General features: G+C 45.4%; 1 protein-coding gene across 1 annotated transcript; it reads left to right on the top strand.

Moving 5' to 3' along the window:
* Positions 1-1,018: 1,018 nt before the first annotated feature.
* LOC142803955 (carboxypeptidase Q-like) lies at positions 1,019-16,035 on the top strand. Its single transcript, XM_075890335.1, has 4 exons — positions 1,019-1,539; positions 5,005-5,254; positions 14,569-14,672; positions 15,463-16,035. The coding sequence occupies exons 1-4, from the start codon at positions 1,135-1,137 to the stop codon at positions 16,033-16,035; spliced, it is 1,332 nt and encodes a 443-aa protein (XP_075746450.1). The 5' UTR covers positions 1,019-1,134.
* The last annotated feature ends 7,386 nt before the right edge of the window (positions 16,036-23,421 follow it).

Below are 23,421 nucleotides of genomic sequence, written 5' to 3'. Positions count from 1 at the left end.
ATCAAATAAATCCAAATGGGTAAAGGGACGCTTTTGTACGCACTTTTTTATCACAATTTTATCAGTGGTGTTTTTTTGGGGGGGAGAAGGGGGGATTCGCGCTTCACGTTGCTTGGTGTATTCGAAAATAAGTTATTTTGATTCGACAGGCAGTTAAATAGAGACTGTCATACTTATTCAATTATACATCACTAAATCTTAATACCGGAAACAGCGCAAATCACGTTGCATCATGTCCCGTGACTCGAGCTGATCTTACCTTGCTGGGTCGGCGTCGGACCGGCAGTATGTAAGCTAAAACCCTCTTGAAAATTTTTGCACAAGCACACAGAGACACAGAAGAGAACACAGAGAGGCGCAATCAAACTGGTGTGTTCTTGGAAAAACATTCAGTTTATAACAATTCGGATATGCGCTCTCTGGCCAACAAATAACAAATGCACTGCGTACATATCACAAATGGCGATAACGAGTTCGTTGAATAACAGACATAAGACAATGAACTCTTTATAGTTACTTGTGATATGTGCAAAGTGGATTTTTTTTTTGGTGACCGGAAAGCCCTGATCGTAGGGGTATAAAGTTAATGTTTTTCGAAACATAAACCAGCTGTTTGATTGCGCCTGTTAATGTTCTCTTCTTTGTTCCTGTGGGCTTGCTCGAAAATTTTCAAGATGAATATGTTCCAACTATATATACACACACACACACACACACACATTAATATATATATATATATATATATATATATATATATATAGGCCGAATCGCCGTTATGCTAGAAACCTTAGCCTTGCGAAAAACACGCTTAAAGCAATAATTTTAAAACTAATGCTAGCTTTGGTTCTTGTGGGTCTCGACATGTGCGACGATCTTCCTGCATGATCTTCCTCCTTGCTTGTTAGCGTATACTTACAACTCTGTTATTCTGAATTGCACGCGTAATTATGCTTTAATTTCTATCAGTCTTTAAATATGCTTGTACATCTCCTCTTCACGCTTTTTTTACAGCCGAGTAACCATTTCCCATGGGCACAGTGGGCTGTACGCACTTTTTTCATTCGTGCTCTGCTCACACTCTACACTGCCACGGCAGCGCAATCCCAAAACCAACATAGGTGCTGCGGGAGCACTATGCTTTCTCGGGGCTTGGTCCACGAGATACGGAGCTACAGACTCATCGTAAAAAAGATCATACATGTGGTTGTGCATGGAGCCGAGCAGAATGTTACGTACAATGAACTGGCCAGCTTCGTGGACAGATTTGGGGCTAGGCCGTCCGGAAGCAAAGCTCTGGAACACTCGATCGACTACATGGTCGACATTCTGCGTAGGCAGAGACTCGACTCTGTGCATACGGAGGAAGCAAGTATCAAAAACTGGAGAAGAGGGCACGAAGAAGCATGGATTTTGAGGCCCAGGAAGAAGAAAATGAGTATCCTTGGATGGGGAGGCAGCGTGGCCACGCCAGCTAAAGGTATCGAAGCGCCCGTGTTGGTAGTTAAATCCTTTGAAGAACATAGGAAAAATGCGATCAAAGTAAGTACATTTCATTATTGTGTTCCACATTATGTTAGCCGGTCTCTAATAATTGTGTAATACAGTGAGAAAAGCCACATTGTGCACCCATAACGTTTGTCCGGCACAGTACACATTGAATGAAGAGGGTACAGAAAGGACCTTATTTTTGCGCTAAAATAAAAAGAATTACTTCAAGCTTTCCCTGAGAAACATATTTCATTGAGATACTTTACAATGCTAAGTTTGGATTTCCTTTCAATATAATTTGCGTCTTTCATGCGGACTATATTACGTCAATTTTCTCACACCAATCTGGCGTAACAACTATTCATGAAATGGAAAAAAAATATGTTTGCTCTATTTTATCAGCCTACCACGGTTTGAAGCATAGGCTTAATTGGCATCACATCACGACCAACGGGATATTTAGCCAAAGTTAGCACAGCTAGTTTTCCATTCTTGCACATCACCAAACGTCTACAACTTGCCAGGTGCCTTCCTCAACTCTTAAACAAGAACAGAAAGACGCAGAAACATTTATTGACAGAAAGGGTACGTATAGTGTGGGGATAGGCTTTTACGCAACTCTCATCTAGCAGTGCTGGATGTCCTCAGTTCAGAGCTCCACAGGCAGTTGCCACTCGGTGCACCCAGTTGATCAAATTCCTTCCCTGGCAGGCAACTTCCCCCACGGCTCCACAGTTACTTAGGCAATAAAAGACATGCACTAATGCGCACAAAATGAACACGCCGAACCAGTATGTTCATGTAGTGTGTGGTAGCGTTGGCTTTTCGGCGCAAGCAAAGCCTTTCTTTTTTGAGCGCCACCGTTACTTTGCATACTTTTCATATTTGCTCAAAGGTATTATGACGTAGGCATTGCAGTGAGTTTTAAATATCCGAGTAATATTCCTTTCAGAGGACGTGTTGAAATGAAATATGCATAAAACGTCTCTATTGATACTTCACTTAATATTAAATTCAGAGATTACCACGAGTATTAGGAGCTTAAAACGCTTACGTTGCTGGGCCTTGTACGGAACAGTAAATTCTCGTTCCACAGCATGCGATGCTCAGGCTGCTCTCTTTTTTTATGGCTTAAAAGCCTGTTCTCCGGCTTGTGAACTGAGCAGTGAGCATGGAATAGCGCAGATTGCGACTTTTCCTTCTTTTTTTACTGCGTCAGTGTTCCCTTCCGCGATAGCGCCAAGCCGTTGCCACAAAAATTGTTGTGAGCAAAAATCAGCGTTGCCATTGAGGGCGAAATCACGATGAATACAGTGAAGATTAGTAGTTTAGTAGTTGAAACCAGGTATCAATCCATTCGTTCTGAATGGCATTTATGTGTGTTACCGCAGCCACTGCAATGCTTGAAGCTGCCTAAAAAAAAAAAAGAAAACTTACGCAAGCGTCATCAAGACTAATAGTCGCGTATACATGATGTTTCGTGGCAGAAGCATCGGATTGTACCACAAGTTTCGTCGTGTAAATCGATATTTATATGAGCGCTTCAGAGGTGCGCCTATTATAAAGTGTTATGGTATATTTGATCGCCATGATTAGCCACATCTTCAACAAAATGCGCAGCTGCGTGCGTTGCCTTATGGGAGTATAAAAAAACTAAAAAAAATTTGAAATTATTTCTTACTGGCTCAAAATAACTCTACCTGCTGTAAAAAAATTTAAGTAGAGTTTAAATACTGTCTCTGCTACTCACGTGGCCGTTTAGCTATCAGCATGGTTGTGATGCTAACAGGGAAGTGAAGCGATGGAGAGGGCGACACGAACATGGGCCGAATAAACTATCGCGTTCCACTCTTGACGGCAAAGCTCTAACAATGTCCAAGTTTTTCATTCACGGCGGAACGTACAAGTGGCTATATCTCGATTTGTTTTCCTATAATTTTTTATATGACTCATCTCTACATGCAGACGATCATAGACGTAAACGCCTTAACACTTAGTGTGAATTTTATATTTCACACAAGCTCATCCACTCTCAGATAGTGGGTCCATAGCCTGAAGAGCTGTTTTATGCAACACAGTATGCCACCTAAAGAGGTATGGACATCGTCTAAAGACATTAAGTATGCGCAAGTCAGCATAGTCGTTTCAATACCATAAATGGTGTAATGTTTTCACCAAACCTGTACGATGCTGTCAGCTAGTGCTTCGCATTCTGTGATTAAGTTAATTCTGTCTTTTGCATCACATAACTTGGAAATTGTTTTGATATTTATGTATTTGAACATATGTTTAGAACTTACGCGGAATTGTTTACACTCCGTGTTTCACGTATTGTTTCTTCTGTCATACCTCTGGTTTTATATCGTGTATCACATGTTAGGACACTTTTATTTGTCTCATTTTTTCTTCGTTCGTCTCGTAAGTACGGGAAAGTAGCCGATGTCGGGCTGAAGGTGCCAAGAACTCCTTTTCACTATTGCAATAAAATGTTGTCTGTAAAAATACGGTCTCTTAACCACACGCTACTCCTCACCTGTCGAGATAGCCTGGTTCCTATAATAGCGCGTGTCCCCGTTCTCGTTCGACCGCTCGCCGTTAGTGCCGCTTCCTATACCCTGTTCGTCTGCTACTTTGCGACTGTTTCGATAGCGCTGGAGTGAAAACCAGTACATTCTGCAACAAACTGCCGTCATATATGAGACTGTTTCTGCAAAGTTAGACGGCTGGTCAAGTAAGTTATTAATGAATATTAAATATTTATTGTACACTAGTTGGCTAACACGGGCAGCCGTAGACAGCCTATTTGGTGTCACGTCCGTTAAATTGCAAGGAATTTGTGTATTGCTTCAAATATATTCAACCTAAAATATTTCGCAATTACGTATAATCATTACACAAAGCAAGCGCCTTGTTCTGTTCTGTTCTGTCCTATTCTATCATCTCCTGTTCTAACTATTTTGCTGGGGAGAGGTTGAGGTTCACATTGCCTCGACTACTTCGTATCAATAAGTTCTGCAGTGAAAAACAAATGACAGAACACTACTGAACGGTCCTCATAGTGAACTATTAGCAAAAAAACACACATGCAATAACACTTCGAAACCAGTTGAAATATCATGCCAATGTGCATTTTGCTTGCAGTTCACACTGTCACTAAATGTTCACAGGTCAGCCTTTTTTTCTACTTTCGGTATATGCACTAACACCTCATTTCATATTTGTCAACACTTGGTTGTCTATCACAGGTGCTTATCTAGCCCTGTCCTGGCAGAATTATAACCGCTAACTCTGAAGTTGACGTCAGCGAACAGTTGCTGACTAGCCCCACACTGCTTGTAGTACGTCTTTAGCAGTAGAAGCCATGGACTAGACGAAGGTGCAGGAGAAGGGACATCTGGACAGGTCAGGAGTGCAGTAGGACATGATCTTAACTACCACGTCGGCAAGTCTAAAATATGAGCTATAAAGCTAGTCTCTTTTAACGAACATTTAAAGTAAGTCTTACCCTCTCTGCAGGCAAAAGGCAAAATCGTCGTGTTTAACGAGGCATACGTATCATACAGTGAGACGATCAAGTACCGCGGGAATGGGGCTACTGAAGCGGCAAAAGCAGGTGCTGTGGCCGTGCTTGTACGCTCCGCGACGCCTCTCTCGATCAACGGTCCCCACATGGGCTTCATTGAGTATGACAAAAACACCCCAAGGATACCAACTGCATCCATCACCGTCGAGGACGCTGAACTTCTTGCTCGATTTCACGGCCGAGGTGAATTTAATGTTGATTTTTTGGAGTAAAGCTCCTCTTAGTCTAATTTTATCACGCGTCACGCGTAATAAAGACTAGAAGAGATTGGAAAAAAAAGAAAGCAGTATCTCTCGAACAGTATAATAGACGGGGCTGTCTCATGAAGGTGCATACAAATTGCAGTTGGGTGAGGATTATCTAGATGGCGTTGTACCGCTACTCTCAGATTGGCTGCTGCGTGCGCTTTGCCTAAGTGCGCGGGGAACGAGTGCCTCTCTCCGTCTCTCGATAGTCGCCGTACTTGGTGGATCGTTGGTGTGGCATGGACGAAGGAGAGTGGTGGGTGCGTTTAAAATGCCTGAGTTCGGCTTCCTTGGCTCACGTCACGTTGGTGTTATCCGCGCGCCGTCTGCATTCTCGAACGCAATCGGACGCATGAATGAACGGACGGACACTACGCCCCTCTCGTCATCAGTCACTCTGCGGAGAGAGAGAGAGAAGTAAACGTTTATTTTGAAACCGTGTTCCGAGCAATGCCCGATGTCACCCTGAGGTGGGAGGGCTCCTTAGTCCAGGAACCCTCTGGCTTCTACTGCACTCTTGGCCCTGGCGACGAGTTGTTGTTGCTCTTCCAGGTACTCGAGAACGAGCTTCGCCTCCCACGTTTCGGCTAGGTCTTTGTTCGTCCGTCCTGCTTCTTTATCAGTCGTGTGTTGTTGCAGATTACGTCTGGCAATACACTGGCATGCAAGAAGCAAGTGCGCTAGGGTGTCCGGTACGTTGCAAAGCGGACAAATAGAGCTATATCTCGTTGGGAAGAGACGGTGCATTAGGGCCCCATGTGTGTATCTGCTGCTTTGCAGGCGTCTCAGTATTACGCTTTCCTCCTTTGTAAGTTTTGGGTGTGGTGGAGAGTATACTCGTCGCTCCAGCCTGTAATGCTGGAGTAACGACGAGTAGGTGTTTTGAACTACTTCCGTCTCTTCAACGACGGGTCGAATGTCCTGTGGGCAGGGGGCCGCCCGGCTGACGTGCTCGCGGGCAGCGGCGTGGGCCGCTTCATTTCCTTGCAGACCCTCGTGTCCGGGCACCCATAATACACAAGTGTATGGGAGTGGAGTGCTTCGCCGTTTCAAAATATTGATGGCATTGGCTGAGATACGGCCCTTAGCAAAATTCCTGCAGGCGGCTTGTGAGTCGGTGAAAATCACCGCGGCGTCTGTACATGTTGTCGTTGCTAGAGCGATTGCCGATTCTTCTGCGGCGTCTGAATTGAGTGCGTTGACTGTGGCTGACGCTAATTCTCGGCCTTGAGAATCGACGACGCTGACAGCGTACGCGTTTCTATGCGGATACTTGGCTGCGTCAGTGTAGCGGGCGTCCGGGTCTTGCTTGAACTTTCGTCGAATAGCGTTAGCTCTAGCTTTGCGTCTACTTTTGTGAAAAGTAGGATGCATGTTGCGTGGAATAGGTGCGACGGACAGTGACTCTCTAATGTACAGCGGGATTCGCTTTTTCCGGTCTGCATCGGCGATGAACGTGTCGCTGTAGTTGAGGTACCGGAGCACCGACCTCCCCGTGGGCGTCAGCTTGAGCCTCTCCAGCTGACTATTTCTATGCGCTTCAATGAGCTCTTGCCACGTGTTGTGGACGCCCATCTTTAGGAGACGTGTGGTAGAGGCCATTGGCGGAAGTCCCAGGGCTACCTTAAGTTTTTCAATTTCAGCGGTTTTCAAATTCAGGTACGGCGTGCCATACGTAATGCGCCTGGTGAACAGAGCTTGCATTATACGAAGCGTGTCGTGCTCTTTGAGTCCGTTTTGTTGATTCGCGATCCTCTTGACGAGGTGCGTGAGTTGTGATAGTGTCCGTTGGAGTCTTGATATGGTGGCAGCTCCCGATCCATTCGTGTAGATGTGAACTCCAAGCACTCGCAGGGTCTCGACTTTTGGAATTAAGGTCCCTTTCAGCGTTACTCTAGGGTCGGGCTCGTCGTATAGAGGGTGTCTGCCTCTTGTTTTCGCTTTGAGGACGAGGTACTCGGATTTCTCGGGGGCACAGCAGAGACCACAGTCTCTGAGATACCGTTCGATGGCATCTACGGCGGTTTGTAGGCAGGTCTCTTGTCTCCCAGTGTTCGAAGCCCTGGTCCAGAGCGTGATGTCATCAGCGTAGATCGCGTGCCGTAAATCAGGTATTTTGTCGAGAATTTTTGCCAGATTGATCATAGCCACATTGCAAAGTAACGGCGAGGTGACCGAACCCTGCGGCGTTCCTTTTTTTCGGTAGTTGGAAGCTTTTGCTGCGGATGTTGCATATGCCCACAGTTGCTATACGGTCTCTCAGGAAGTTTCTGACATGTAGGTTCTAATGCCGCAGCCAACGCCTTCGAGGTTGTAGAGGATCGCGTCGTGGCTGACGTTATCGAAGGCCGCCTTGACGTCAACTCCGAGTATGGAGTACTTACTTCGATGGGTGAGGTGATCAAGGAGGTCTTCTTTGAGTAGTAAGAGCACGTCGTGCGTCGAAAGATGCTGCCTGAAGCCAAACATGGTGTCTGGTAGGTGTCCACTATCTTCCAGGTACTGGGTTAAGCGGTCGTGCACCATGTGTTCGAACAGCTTTCCCACGCACGAGGTGAGAGAAATCAGGCGTAGGTTCTCGATGCCGACTGGTTTGTTAGGCTTAGGGATCATGGTGATTTCCGAGTGCTTCCATACCGCAGGTAACTCTCCTTTATCCCAGCAGTCGTTGTAATAACGGAGAAGAGCCGTGGTGGCCTGGTGCGGTAGGTTGCGTAAGTGCTTGTTGACAATCCTGTCTATTCCGGGGCTGGTATTTCTTGTCAACTTCGTTAGGGCTGTGTGCAGCTCAGCCAGGCTGAAGGGCCGGTTGAGTTCAGTGTTTGGTACGCCAGCGTATTTTTTGGTGTGATTTGAAGCCCTAGTGGGTGCATTGCCACAGAGCTTCTTTTGTAATTCTTCTAGGAGGTGTTCTTCTGTACCGGCGTAGTTTCGAATAAGCCTCTGAAGGTGCTGCTTTTGTGCTGCTTTGGAGGGTTGCCTGGCTAGAAGTGTGCGTAGCAGATGCCAGGTTTTCTTGGTGTTCAGAGTCCCCTGCAGCTTGTCACAGAAAGCATGCCAGTTCTGCCTGGCCAATCGGTTTGCATAATCTTGAGCTTGCTCGGTGAGGAGAGAAATGCGTTTCCGTAACTTTCTGTTTAGTTTTTGTCGCTTCCACCGTTTTAGAAGTCCTCTTCTAGCCTCCCAAAGGTGGAGTATATGCGCGTCGACGGTGGGTGTATCGACGTCAAGCTGTATGTCCTTAGTGTAGCGTTCGGCTATTTTGACCACATTCTTAAACCAGTCTTCAATGTCGATTATGATGGTTTCAACGTTGAGGTCATTTCTAAAGGATTGCCATTCCGTTAACCGCGCTATTCCAGCCTTGGTCTGTTTACGAGTGTGGGCTACTTAGAGTTGGATGATGTGATGATCACTACCTAAAGTTTCCGGTAGCACACTCCACTCTGCCCTAGTGACGTTCGCCGTAAATGTAAGATCTGGATTTGTATCCCTGGAGACGCTGTTCCCGATTCTTGTCTTCTGAAGAGGGTCGTTCCACAGGGTTAGTCTGTGATGTTGAGCAGTATCGTGCACTCTAGAACCCTTCCTCGTGGTGATATGATAGCCCCATGCCGTGTGAGAGGCGTTAAAGTCTCCCATTATTATGATCTGGTGGCCATTTGTGCGCTTCCTGATTTCTCGTATGAAGTGATCGAAGTCTGGTAGTTGGTCTCGTGGGGGGCTGTATATATCGGTTATGAAAAGACTTTGCTGCGTCTTTTGTTCCGGAAGAATCTCTATTAGGGTATGCTCTATTTAAGTGTCCTCGATTTCGTGTTTTTGCGTTGAAAGTGCTTTCTTGACAAGTATGGCAGTTCGATGGGTTCGTGCGCAGGTCGTGTAGCCTTGCAGTCGTACGTTCTGCATGTTGGTTTCCTGAAGTGCAACGATGTCTGGTTGGTTAAGCTTGATGAATTCTTGTAGGCTTGCGTGTCGAGGGCGGTATGACCGACAGTTCCACCGCCATATGCGTAAAGTTGAATGCTGGTTCTTATACTTATGGTTAGGGACTGCCATCTTCAATCGATTTGATGTCACGCCTGCCATCGCGACTCGGCGAGACTGAGCGAGAGGCATTGTGACTGCTCGCTCGTGCCTTCTTCCGAGTCATTTGGCGTGGGTTGTTCAAGCTGTCGAACTGTGCCATGGTTACGTAAGTTTTCTTCACGTGCGCGATGAAATTGTTGACTTGCGCAGCCATCCCATCAGTTTTGGCATTAAGCGTAGTGATCTTGTGTTCAAACATTGAGGCTGTTTTTTCTATTGCAGACTGGACAATCTTTTCCATCGTGGCGTGCATGTTATTCATGAAAGATTCTTCGAATATTGTGCACCTTGCGTTCACTAGGGCTTGGACGCAGACCTTGGTCAGCGTCGTTGCCAGCTCTGTGCTCGAGTTTGCTTGTTTATGATATTGTTGTTCTGCATTGTCCGAATGTCCTTGCTGATGCGTGCCCTTTTCAAGTAGTTTGTAAATGAGCTCTTGTTGTCGTTTTTGACTTTGAGGGCCAAACCTCATAAGCGCGAAAATGCACGCGACAGCGACGAGCTACGCTATGAGCGACGAAACAGGGCGTTCGCGCGACGTGTCGCGTGCTCGTTTTCGCGCGATCGCTCGGTTCTCCAGATTTGGAAACCGTCGCTCGATCATCGCCCGGAAGTGCTGGGCTCAAGCAGCCAATAGCGAAATACCGGAAAAGACAAAGACTACATAGGTGCACGTGACCCTGCCTGAGTCACGTATGCGCAACAAGAAATAACGCAGTGTTTAATACGAATGTACATATAAAAAGTGCTGCAAGGCAATAATAAATACTTTCCGTTTCATTACACAACAATATATCTTATTCTTTAATTGCATACCGCTCGCTACGCGGTTTTCTTGGTGCGAGTAGACGGCCTCAGGCCAGCAACAGTGAATTCGCTCGCCAAAGCCGTCGCGTGAATGAGGTTTGTCTGCGCTAGCGACTGATCGCGCGAGGCCGATCTACGTCGCGTCGCTTGTCGCTGTCGCGTGAATTTTCGCACTTATGAGGCTTGGCCTTGAAGCAGTTTATTTATGAAACTTTGTTGGCCTTGCAGTTGGCTGTGCTGATTCTGGAGCTTTTCTTGCTGGTTTTTCAGTCTATCTTCGAAATCCTGTATGGATCAGGTGTCCGACTTCGAGGAGGTTAAGCTGCTGCTGTCATTAGATCCACTTGCCATGGCAGCGTAGCTCGCACGTTTAACGGAACGCGAGCGCGTGCGAGAGCGGGAGCGCGAACTGGAACGCAGTATTGATTTGGATCTACTGCGCGCAGAGACGGAACGCGTGCGAGAGTGGGAGCGCGAACTCGAACGCAATTTTGACTTGAAACTGCTGCGCGTGGAGACGCGGCCCTCATTGTTACTGTTAGAGGTAGCGGCCGATATGCTAACCTCAGGGAACTCTTCTCCGCTGGCGTTCTAGTTGTTGTCTATTTCTTGAAGCCTGTTGAGGCACTGTTGTCTTACGTTGAAGGGTGGTGGACTTGGCTTTGGTCTCTTTTTGCATTCTTTAATTGCTGTTTCCTGTCCTTCCCCGCAGATCTTGCAGATGGGTGCGCATTCATGTCCCTGCATTTGTCCGGCCTTGCCACATTTATAGCAGAAATCCGGGATAGGTTTCGGACAGACGTCCTGGCGGTGACCCTTATTGCCACAAGCTCGGCAATACTGCACTCATTTACGATATAGTCTGCAGCGGAAATCTACGCTCTGGAAAAATATGTTGTAGGAAACGAGTGGTCCTTCAAAGAAGACGACTGCCGCGGTCGATTGACCTAGCATTCGGGCATGAAGAACTGTGTATCTTGCCGGTGCGCGAACTCCAGCCATGAGCTCTGCGGTGCTCGTACCGGGTATCAAGCCACTGATGACGCCTCTGGAGACATCGTCTGGTGTTCTGATGTTGCCGTTCACAGTGTAAAAATTTCCTCCAACCTGTATTTTCTGGATACTTACCAGCTTCTTGGCGTCTTCTTTGGCGGCGGTGCTTGCTATGAATAGGTTTTCCATTCTCTGGACTTGTACGCGTACCTTGCGGTGATAGTCCACTAACTCTGCCGATGGCATGCGTGACAGCGACGGTGTTCCATTTGGCGAGGTCAAGACCTGCTTGCGGGCGGTAGACGATCTTGAAGTCATCGAGCGGCAGAGGTGGCATCTTGGGCCTGCGTTGTCGCTGCGTTGGTGATGACTTTAGCGTCTGCTCATTGATAGGTGGCTGCTCTGTGGGTTGGTTGGCCGGTGACCTTGGATTGGCGACAGCCTTCTTGTCTTTCTTATTTCTCGTGATCCAAGCGCTTTCCGTTGCAATCGTTCTGCCACTTCCAGCGTCATAGGTCCACGAATTTTCTGTTGTTTTGTTTGCCCCCCCTTGGTCAGTTTGCATTGTATTTCCTTCGTCTTGCTGATTTCTTTGCATTTCGCTTGCTGCGGCTGCGTCTCTGCTCATTCTAAGCTTTTCGCCACGGTGAGCGCGAGCGCTCGCGCCGTGCCGTCAGGAACGCCTGAGCGCGTTGTGCACGCGCCGCGCGGCTTTGCTCAGGAACAAACTTCGCGTTAGGCTTAATAAACTGGACGCGCGCTTGTCGGGAATTAACTCTTATATCTTGAGACAGGATGCACTCACCCAAAAAAAGCTGGTGTCCTCCGGTTCCTCGTATCTTGGCGCCTGAGGCTGTAAAACTCTTGGGTTCGTCACTGGCCTTGTTTTGGGTTAAAAAGCACGAAAAGCAGGAGCCCATGCGAGACGCGTCTGGTCTACACGGCCCCGTAACGGTGGATCTCCACTCTGCGGATATGCTGTGTTTTTTTAAACTAAGGGCTTCATGCGGACATGGAGCATGCTGATGTAGATTATCATTCTGTTAAACACATGGGCTCAGTACAAAAGCTTAGTAGACTCAGCAGTGCAATTAAAGAGACTAAGAAATAATGGACAGCTTGCTTGTGAAAAATATATATGTCGGTTTTCATGCCATAGCAGCACAATATTATAATGCTTGTCATAGTGGGGCACTGCTAATTTTTTACTAAGAGTGCATGCAGCGGGTATTCAAAATGAGTCGAACCTTGGACGCGGGTATGTCATGGTCGCTAAAAAAATGAGATCAAAGAAACTGACACCATGGAAAGCCCATCGACATACACGCAGCTTCACATTTGCTAACATTCCTCAGTGTTATAATGTGTTCTACATTTACATCAAACATTTACACTTGATAACTCACTCTGCGACGTCGAAACACATTCGAACCGAAGAAACAACCTCTAGATATAGTTGTAGTTTTACACTGTTTTTGTTACCATCGGAGTTATTCTGATACTTTTTATGGCCACAAAACTGCTAGTGTTCCGCTGCACCAAGTGCATAACAGTGTAGACTTTCCAATTACTAACCGAACAGCCAGTTTATAGCTTAAAAGGACGTTCCTTGAAATTGAAGATGGCACTACACTACACGTATTTACAGTGCAGTAACAAAACTTCTCTTAAATATTTTTTCAACTTCTTTGCTACATTTTTGTGACCACCTTCCCGCATTACAACGTTGTTCAGCACCTTCAGTGCAGCTAGTTTTCAACAACTACTTGCACATCCCTCTTTCATAACAGAAATTAGAGTGTTGTTTCTGGAATCTTTGCCAAAGTGTCTCAGCCAGATAAGAAAGAGCGAAATTACAAAGAGCGAAATTACCTTTAAAGGGGCTTTTATTGTGGCAGGCGACACGCGAACAACGAATGAAATCACTGTTCACCTCGCTCTTTTTGGCACTGACATGCGCATCCGTAACACGCGTGATGCCCTTGTACCTACTTTACCTAAGTAGCCTTTTGATCACTAATGCTAGGATGCCATAACGAAACTCTGAGACCCACAGACCTTGTTCCTACGTGGGCTGTCCATCGATGCCAACACGAACTACTCAAAAGGTCATCTTGCATCATCGCCCTACTGTTGTCATCGTTTCGTATTTTCATGCGTTCTAAAGTGACTAGTCTTGTCCACTTCCACAGAGTTAGGCGTATTGATCTATCTTAGACGAAATTCGAACGTGCAACGCTGGAATCGTTGCGTGCGTGAGCTGCACTGCATTAAAAAAAATGGTTTCACATTCTTTCGAAACAAAAGAAGAGTGTCTTGACAGCTCCGAAATTGTTTTAAAATACTATTGAACTCCCTATTCTTGTCAACTGGGCGTGATGTGTGTATTAATATCCTGGGAATTATACATTTTAATGAACGCCCTTCTATAATAAATGTTAATGAAATAGCACCAAGGAATTCCCGAACGGCTATTATCTTTTATAGCTTTGAAAAGAGAATCACACAATGTTTGCTTAGGTGGGGTGAAAAAACGTTTCTGCGTTATCAGGGACAATCGTACAAATAAGCCCTCGTAAATTTACGTTAACCACATCACGCAAACTTTTTGAGGTCCATCACGCAGAATAAAGTTTTTTACGACCGCTGTCGTAGAATGTAGGCCACGTTCACATAATGTAACGGGAAAAAATAAACTGTGGGGACAGCAAATAACGTATAGATTCATTTTCGGCTTTTAAACCTCTTGACTTAGTTTTATCTGTTCTATCGCCTTCGAAGGTCAGCGTAAATGCGCGTCCAAAGCTTGTTTTTCTCAGTGGCATTCTACCAAGCATGCTGGCAGAAATTTTCGTTAACACAGCTTGGCGAAAACTTTTACTGTACGTTTTAAGGTGCACAAACTATATATTGGCCCACGTTGACAAACACTGGTGGGAAACGCCTGGTTATTTCAAACACTTAAGCTTCTTTTGGATCAACCTGAGTCTCCTAATTAGAGAGGCAATACTCTTTTTCACCGCCAATAAATGTGACTACAGGTAGAGCGAAGGTACACGAAGAAGAAAATGATTCATAGAGAGGTACCGGAACGAATGAGCTTGACAGAAAGTACAAAAACTGGCAGCAACTTCTCACAGCTTCATGTAATAAAAGTATTAGACTCAGTGTGGTAAAGACAAAAAGTATAGAGAGAGGTACTGTCTTTCATAACTTCTTTGGGTATTCTAGCTGGAAGGAAGCGTATTTATAAGTTTGCTTATTGAAAGGAGTGACCATGTAATATATCTTTCCAATCTTCATATATCTACACTGAAGTACTCATATGTTTCGGCATGACGACTCCATTATTTGTTTCCTTAGGAAGACACCCTGTCATTAAGCTTGTGATGCGAGCCAAGACATTGCCGCCTGGCATTTCTCGGAATACAATTGCGGAAATTCGAGGCAGAACCAAACCAGAAGAGGTAATATTTCCGAATGCTTACACTGTCACTATAGAAAACACTATGCATAATTTACTTTATAATTTTACTTTGGAAAATGAAAATAGTTTAGAAATAAAGACACTTCTGCGTTTCTCCGAAATTTGCACTTGACAGCACAGAGGCCAGCGCTTTTGATTTGAATGTAAACTACTGTCCATGCTTGTGCGCACGCTCATTTTGCACATCTGTTCCCATCAGTCCTGTTTCTTTTACTTTTTTTTCGTTCTTTATATACTAATATTAACAGTTTTATATATATTTAAATATTGCTATTACTATACTTGAATAATAATCAAACTTTTGGCGTTTAACGCCCGAAAACCATGACATGATAATGAGAGACGCCAAAATAGAGGGATCCAGTAATTTAAATGAACTGGGGAGTCAAAGAGTGGACTCCAATGTACATGGCACTGAAGCATTTGCAGCTCCATCGAAAATGCCGCATCCGCAGATGATATATTTGATTACGCCATGTTCAGGTTAACAGCAGTTGAGTACCACAGTCAGTAGGCCACACTGACGGGTTTCGCCAACAAGAAGCTTCGGCTTTCTTGGTTAGCATTGCTGCCTCTCTTCAGCTTTAATTAAAAGTAGAGAAACAATATTTTCGTCGAATGCCACACTTATGCCAGTTTTTCCCTTGTGTCATTTTCAGAGATTACTGTCCTCCAATTTGCTGCGTTTTTTTTTCGAAATATTTTATTTGACAGAAAATAACGTAATGTAAGACATAGATTCATTGTACGAGCTTCACTTGTTTATGCAGATTGTTTCGCTTTCCGGCCATCTTGACTCCTGGGACGTAGGTCAGGGTGCCATGGACGACAGTGCGGGGGCTTTCATTTCGTGGAGGGCTCTAGCCGTGCTTCGGCACCTGGGCCTCAGGCCTCGGCGCACGCTGCGTGCCATCCTCTTCGTTGGAGAGGAACAAGGTATCACCGGGGCAATCGACTACTTCATGCGACACTTTTTCTATGAGCGAGATCTCCTTAATGTAGTGATGGAATCCGACAGCGGGACGTTTCGACCATTGGGTCTGGCCTTCTCGGGCACTAACAAGCGTGCTCGTTGCATTGTGGCCGAGGTACTCCGTCTCTTTGCCCCCATTAACGCCACACAGCTCACGCTTGGAGTTTCAGAGCCTGACATTGATCCCTGGATTCAAAAAGGCGTACCAGCCTTGTCTTTGAACACTATAACCAAAAAGTACTTCTACTTTCACCACACTGAGGGAGACACTATGAGCGTGCTGGACCGCCATGAACTGGACCTCTGCACAGCACTCTGGGCGGCGGCTTCCTATATATTTGCGGACCTCTCTATTCGCCTCCCTCGATGAGAAAATGGCATGAAGGCTCCGTACGTGCAGCAGTCGAATGTGTTTGGTAATTCTAATCATTTCAGTGGTCAGCTCGCTAATCTCGCGAAAGAAGTCCTGTTTACGCTTCAAGATCTCAATCTGGCCTCTCTTCGGGGCTTTTCAAGATATTTTAGTGAATATGCTTTGCTAACTTGGATGGTCCTGAACTCTAATGAATAAAGTGGTGCAGAAATGAATACCTAATGGCAAAATCTCTTTCATCACGTTGCATTCACCTTTGAATACAAATGCAACTTTCAATTCGAGGTTTGGTTTCTGCATTCCACATAACTATGCGATCACATCGCAATGACACAGTCTCCAAAGCCTACTTATATGCGCTTGTATAACTTGGATATTCGGCTCTTTGTGACTAATGTGATACGCGTGTATCCGAAAGGCTCATTTCGTCGGAATAACCAGATCAACAAAACGGGCGTATCCAGACATTTTTCTTGAGGGGTGCGGGGGCACCACGTTGATTTTCAGGGTTCGGGACAAGGAACCGGTGCACCACCACCTGACTACGCCCCTGATCATCAGCGAAAAAGGCCTGAATATGAGAGTAGGAGAGGCTGCTAACGAAGAAAAATATATTTAGTTTACATATCAAATTAAGCCGCTGCTTTAAAAGCACTTCCAAGTTGCACTCAAGAAGTGCTATGTGAGAACCAGGAAAGACGCTTATGTTGATTTTAACACTTTTAAGGTCAAGCGTTTCTTTGCGTATTTCATTACCTCTTGGAATATATCTGCGTACGTATTTATATATCTAGCCACTTACGTCTGGGGGCTCTCGTGATCACCTCCTCAACTTGGCGAACCAAAATTAGTACGGAAAGCTAAAGTGGTTTCATGGTTCGTCAAACATAACGCACTAGTCATCGCATAAAAATTGTCACCATCCGGTCGTGTACGTCGTCAAACACTTCCCGCAAGACAGTGGTACATACCGACGGGCGAATATGTAACACTAGTACGCTGGTACGTGCCAGGAATAATACTTAGTATATACCAAGGAACAACGAAAACACACATTGGTAATTTTAACACGTGGGCGTTCAGAAAACCTGGCATCGGCAGCGTTGAACCGACAAATGTAGCGTTGACACGATGACGTTGAACCAACGGTTGCACTTTTGGCTATCCAATTTTATAACGTTGCATATGTACTGCTATGATACTGCCGTCCTGTAGGGTTAACGTCAGTTATAGTATGATGCCTTGCGCTGAAGTTAATTTGTAGCAGTGTTCAGGGCTACCATCCTCGAGAGCACCAACGCTTCATATCAGCATATCGCTTCTGGTGTCTCTAAAACACATGTTCCTGTTGGCATCGTTCTGCAAGTACAAAGAACTGGTTATAATAAAATCTAGAATCGTTCAAGATTTCTCCATGCGCACAACATTTGTACATGTATTTAGCGTCATTCATTAACGCATTTCTCGATAAACAAATTGAAACACGGTCACCTTACCAGCGCATGCTTCGCTTAACGTCGATTCCCGAGGTACGTGGGAGCTGCCGAATTTTTTTCTGTAACCGTGGCTACTGCTGCCGAACGTTACAGTGGTGGCGCTCCTTAGGTGCTTATGATGGCGGCAGGTAGGACCTAACATGCACTACGCCACTTTCAGTCGGCCAATGCATTTTCAGGTGCAAGCTTCCAGAGTTACATTTACATGAAGTTGCTACTTTTCTGTTTTGTTAACTACGACTTTCCACGTTTTTTCTTCAACAATCGCCTTCACAATGAATGTAAATGTTTTCTAGATCGTAGCATTTTTTGTTATAGACAAGAAAAGAAACAATAACACTCATAATATTATTAAACACATTAAAATTCATAATAATGTTAACCAAAATAATATTTACTATATTAATAGTAGCTGGGTGTTTCCAAGCCAAAACCGCGATATACTGAGGCGTGCCTTATTGCGACACTTCGAAAATTTCCGCCACCTGTCTTTATTTAACGCACACACGAGCCTGTTGCACTTCACCTTCACAAGAAAAGTAAAGTCATAGTCCTTCAATACTTTTACTGAACATGAAGCTCCACCATAGCTCTATCGGAGAGCTTTGTGCGCTGCAAGCCGAGGCCACGGGGCTCACTGCATTCCCGCGTGAGGCATCGGATAGATGGTGGCCGCACCACCGTGCCGTTTTCATCATACATTTGGTGTTGTGCGCGTTGTGCTTGAAGATTGAAAAAGATGCCGCGCACATGCGGGGTGCATTGGTGTCGATCCATTTACAAGGAATATTACTAAAAGGTGTCTATGTTCTGGATGCCTAAAGAGCGAACGGCTAAAAAAATGGCAGCATATCCACAAAGTGAATAATGGAGAGTGGGGCGAAGCATTCGTCCGTATACGCGTCCGTCTGTGTGACCGTCCATGTGTCTCTTCGTGCGCCCGCCTCTGCGTTCGTTCATGCATCCACCCCTGCATCCGTTCATGCGTCCATCCATGCATCTGTCTGTGTGTCCGTTCGTCCATCTATTCAACACTCCAAGTCTGACCATCTCGTATCTTTTTATTATATATTCCCCATATAGAAGCACCACCATTCAGTGGACATTCCAAGGACTAAACGAGAGGTGGCACACGCACTTTCTTACGGCTTGCGCTTCGGGTCACCTTCCCAACTTCAACCACCTTGAGTTCATGGTATATACTAGTTCACTGTATTCGTGGCACTGCGGCCCAATGCTCGCTAAACCTTTCTATAACCAAGAAGGTTACGCCCAGCGAGTATAACGTAGCAACCTTTTCCTGTCAGATAGTGCTAAATGCACATGCCAGGTGCTGTAATGTTAAATGAGAGACAGGAGGATTCAGCTTCTAATTTCTTACGGCTTGCGCTTCGTATCTGCTTCCCCCTTTTAACCACCTCGAATTCATTCATGATATATACTAGTTCATTGTATTCATGGCCCTGCGGCTCAACGCTCGCTAAACCTTTCTAAAACTAAGGAGGTTACACCCACCGAGTATAATGTAGCAACCCTTTCTTGTCCGATAGTGCTCAATGTACATGCCAATGGCTGCTAATGGGGATTGCAGCGTGCGTGTTGACTAAAAGCCGAATGCTCCTGTCTCTCATTCCCCATTAGCAGCCATTGGCATTTACATTGAGCACTATTTTTTATTGTTCAACAACGCACAGAAGAAATCTCTCAACAGCACCACCTTGGAGGTCAAATGTTATACCTATTTCGGGTATGTACCACTGGTAGTTACGTACTGCGAGGGACGCACAAGCCGCGCCATAAGGAGCTTCGCCCCTAAAAATCCTAGAAGACAGGGCGCTGTTGCAGCCAACGTACATCTCCACAAATATAATTCGCTTGTTCAGGGATGCAACCGCTTACTTTAGACGTTGTGTGCATCGTATTGTGTTCCACAACCAAAACGGAAGAGGTCAACTAAAGTGCACGTGCCAGATTGAAGCCTGCACCCTATTGAACACCCGTCTTCTTTATAGGAGTTTTAAAAATACAAAATATGCAACGTTTCATACTCTTCTAAACGTGCGAAACGCTTGACTAGGAGCTGCATGTCTCATATGCGCATCATGTCCACTATTCTTTAGCAAAGCTTGGGGTAATTTGTTAATTGGTTAAGGAACAATGCAATGCGTGAGACTTCTTACAAACTTCAATCTTTTGCAAAAATTGGCAACATATCCGCGGAGTGAATAATGGAGAGTGGGGCGAAGCATTCGTCCGTCCATTAGTTCTTGCTTCCGTCCGTCCATGCGTCCGTCGGTGTGACCGTCCATGCGTCCATCCGCCCATCCGTGCGTGCGTCTGTTCGTGCGTCCGTCCCTGCGTTCGTCCATGCATCCGCCACTGCGTCCGTTCATGCGTCCATCCATGCATCTGTCTGTGTGTCCGTTCGTCCATCTATTCAACACTCCAAGTACCACCATCTCGCATCTTTTCATCACATATTCCCCATATAGAAGGACGGCCATACAGCGGACATTCCAAGGACTAAACGAGAGGTGGCACACGCACACTATCTTACTGCTTGTGCTTCCGGTCTACTTCCCACCTTTAACCACCTCGAGTTCATGGTATATACTAGTTCACTGTATTCGTGGCACTGCGGCCTAACGCTCACTAAACCTTTCTAAAAAATCAAGGAAGTTACCCCCAGCGAGTATAACATAGCAACCTTTTCTGTCAGATAGTGCTCAATGTACATGCGAATTGCTGCTAATGGGAAATGAGAGACAGGAGAATACGTTTTTTACTTTCTTACAGCTTGCGCTTCGTATCTACTTCCCACCTTTAACCACCTCGAGTTCATTCATGATATATGCTAGTTCATTGTATTCATGGCACTGCGGCTCAACGCTCGCTAAACCTTTCTAAAACTAAGGAGGTTACACCCAGCAAGTATAACGTAGCAGCCTTTTCTTGGCAGATAGTGCTCAATGTACATGCCAATGGCTGCTAATGGGGATCGCAGCGTGCGCGTTCACTAAAAGCCGCATGCTCCTGTCTGTCATTCCCTCTTAGCAGCCATTGGCATGCACATTGAGCGCTATCTTTTTTTGTTCAACAACGCACAGAAGAAATCTTTCAACGGCACCACTTTGAAGGTCAAAATGTTTAACTTGTTACACACTGAAACGGCTACGAGGGACGAACGGGTGCCGCCATAAAGAGCTTCGCCCCTAAAAAACTTTTCAATGAGGCTGTTGTCTTGTTGTTCTTCCTCCCTGGTGCGTGAACCCGTGCTGCTCTATAATTTCTTGGCGCTGCATCAAAATCAGCTCCTCAAGGCTGTATGTCGAATATTTGACTCACACCATGACTGGAGAGGGCTCTTCGTTAATCACGTACACTGCAACAGAAAACAGCAGTTTTCTGTTACACTGTGCCGGAACATTGTGTTGAATGGTGGGTGTTTTGCAGAGTAAGAGCGCAAAATTGCGAGCACGTAAGAAACGTGGTGCAGTGGGTGAGCTTGTCCACAGTGCTATTGTCGCCATCGTCATTTGGCGCTGTTTCTACTTGGATCACTTTTGCTGCCTTCCTTACCGAAAAGAAAGAATAAAAAAGAATTTGGTGAGGACAATCGCAGGTTGCTTAGCGTGAGAGATGAAGTTCACAAATTACTACAAATAACATATATGGCACGTGGTGCTAAAAAAGAAAACGTTTAAGTGTAGTAGCAACATCACCTCGACAAATCATTGACTTGAAGTCATACGTAGTTTGTATTCACATGTTCTTTCTTCTTCCGCGTATAATGGACCTTCTGAACACCAGGGTGTCGTAAGTGTAGAAGGGTGAACCCGTGAAGGTGCACCCAGGGCAACTGTAAGTAAGCGTACAGGCATAGTGCCGTTCCACCAGTCCCAATGTATCAAAATGCTGTGATATTCAAGCTCATCTTCTTGAGAACCCTTGACAACCTCTTACAGAAACATTCACGCCTCCACCATCAAACACACCTGACACATGAACACACCACACATGAACATAAAAAAAGGACACAAATGCCCTCATTCCAACCCACTGTTTTTGCAAAAAATGCAGAGTGTGGGATGTGAAAAAGTGTGGGATGAGAAGTTTACTTTTTGGGTGTGTGCATGCCACTGAACGCCTACATGTTAGAGCACACTGATGAGCCCCTAAGTCAAAGTCCACTAAAGCGTTCTTCAGTATTTGTGTTTGATAAACTTCTGCACTTTGTCTCTTTCACTGATATAATGCGCATAATGTGCTACATGCTTGTCTGAAAGTTGCAGTAATGAAGGCAATCAAGGAGAGCTTTTTTGCTACCCTTACCACCTGTCGGCAACCAAGATAGGGGAAGAGACAGTCGATTATGGAACGACGTACATACTTTTCGGTGGTGGATCTTTTTTGGTGACATTAGTGGGTCCTTAACCAGATGAAGTGATCACTATGTTAGAAGCATCTTCCGCACACGTTTGAATGACAACTGTTTCCCCTGATCGTGAAGTATGCGGATAGTAGATATAAAAGTTTGTCGGAAGTCAAATAACATTGTTAAACTGTTCACTAAAAAGCGTGCTTGAGTGCCACCTGTGTGCAAACACGTCCACACACAAACACACCTAACCATAAACACCACTGCACTGGTAATATAAATATATATATGGTTACTAGGCAGACATACATAGGGGTACACAATTTCTAAAGTATGTGTTCCTTAGAGAACAGATAAAGTTTTGTTGTTGTTTTTTAACCCCGACCGGAGATTCATCACTCTATTCAAAGAGACAATGTTAGCGAGAACTAACAGATAATCATGCTGAGGAAGGCACTGCCAATGTGCATGGTTAAAAAAAGTGAATGAAAAATCGTACTGCCGCTGTCGAGAGCCAAGCCCAAGTTTCTACTATTTTGTTTTTTTCAGAGTGGTGCATTAACTCTCAAGCGACTATTTTGCTGTTTAGAAAACGGCTAGACGTGAGGTTGCAGAGGAGAGACAATAAATATATTTTATGACACAGATGCGTATGTGTTTCTTCCCAGAACTTTTAGAGAGAAACATCTGGAGGGTGGCTTGATGGGAGGTGGTGGAGATACCTTTGAAAGTTGAAAATTTTGAGCCTTGGACAGATAACATCACAAACAACTTTATTTTGGATCTGAGAGGCGAGTCAGTGGGCCAATGAGGTAGGTTTCCACGCAGCCGTCAGGTATTCCCATGTCGTAACAGAGCCCTTGCCTCTCCTCACGTTTACCAGCTCTCTAGATAGACTGAAGTTGAACGTCTTGTCAAGGGTTTGTGACTGCCGTCGTCTAGTCTTCTCTTTTAAAATCATGTAATGCCGAGCACTCTGCCAGAGCACATGACTCAAATAACAATATTCACCACAATCGGGGCAAAGTAGATCATTTTGCGGATGAAACATGTCTAGAAAGACTCTAGAGGGATAATATTCCGTCTGGAGCATGAAGAGCGCACTTGCGTACGAGCTGTGGAGCTTCTAGGCACCCCTCAAAAAAGTTCAAGTGTTCGGAGTGACGAGAACGCTAAGCTTTGTCTTTGGGAGCAAGTTACCGGCAATTGGGTTCATGCAGGATAGACGGCGCAAAATATTCAGTGTGTTTCACCGCAGGGAGAGCACATGCGGCAAGCGTTCTAGAGTCCATGCGGAGAACTTCGGAGCCAAGCCGTCCGCTATGGGTGCTGTAACAAAACGCTTGCGGTTCAACGTTGCTTTTCCCTGATGGCAGAAGTGACCATATGGAAGGGTCAGTGAGGTCCGAAGTATTCTTCTACGCCATGAGAGTGCATACAGACCGAGACAACCAATCCACCTGTAAATCTATTGGTTGCAGGACATGTCGTATAGGACACAGACATAAA

This window comes from Rhipicephalus microplus, chromosome 3, assembly GCF_043290135.1.
Source record: "Rhipicephalus microplus isolate Deutch F79 chromosome 3, USDA_Rmic, whole genome shotgun sequence".
Classification (NCBI taxonomy): Eukaryota; Metazoa; Arthropoda; class Arachnida; order Ixodida; family Ixodidae; genus Rhipicephalus; species Rhipicephalus microplus.
The sequence above is the reverse complement of the archived record's forward strand: the minus strand, read 5'-3'. Positions and strand labels throughout refer to the sequence as shown.

Coding starts and splice junctions, on each gene's coding strand:
- LOC142803955 (XM_075890335.1), top strand. CDS start 1,135: ATGCTTTCTCGGGGCTTGGTCCACGAGATACGGAGCTACAGACTCATC. Junction 1,540..5,004: donor ATAGGAAAAATGCGATCAAA/GTAAGTACATTT, acceptor CCCTCTCTGCAG/GCAAAAGGCAAAATCGTCGT. Junction 5,255..14,568: donor TGCTCGATTTCACGGCCGAG/GTGAATTTAATG, acceptor TTGTTTCCTTAG/GAAGACACCCTGTCATTAAG.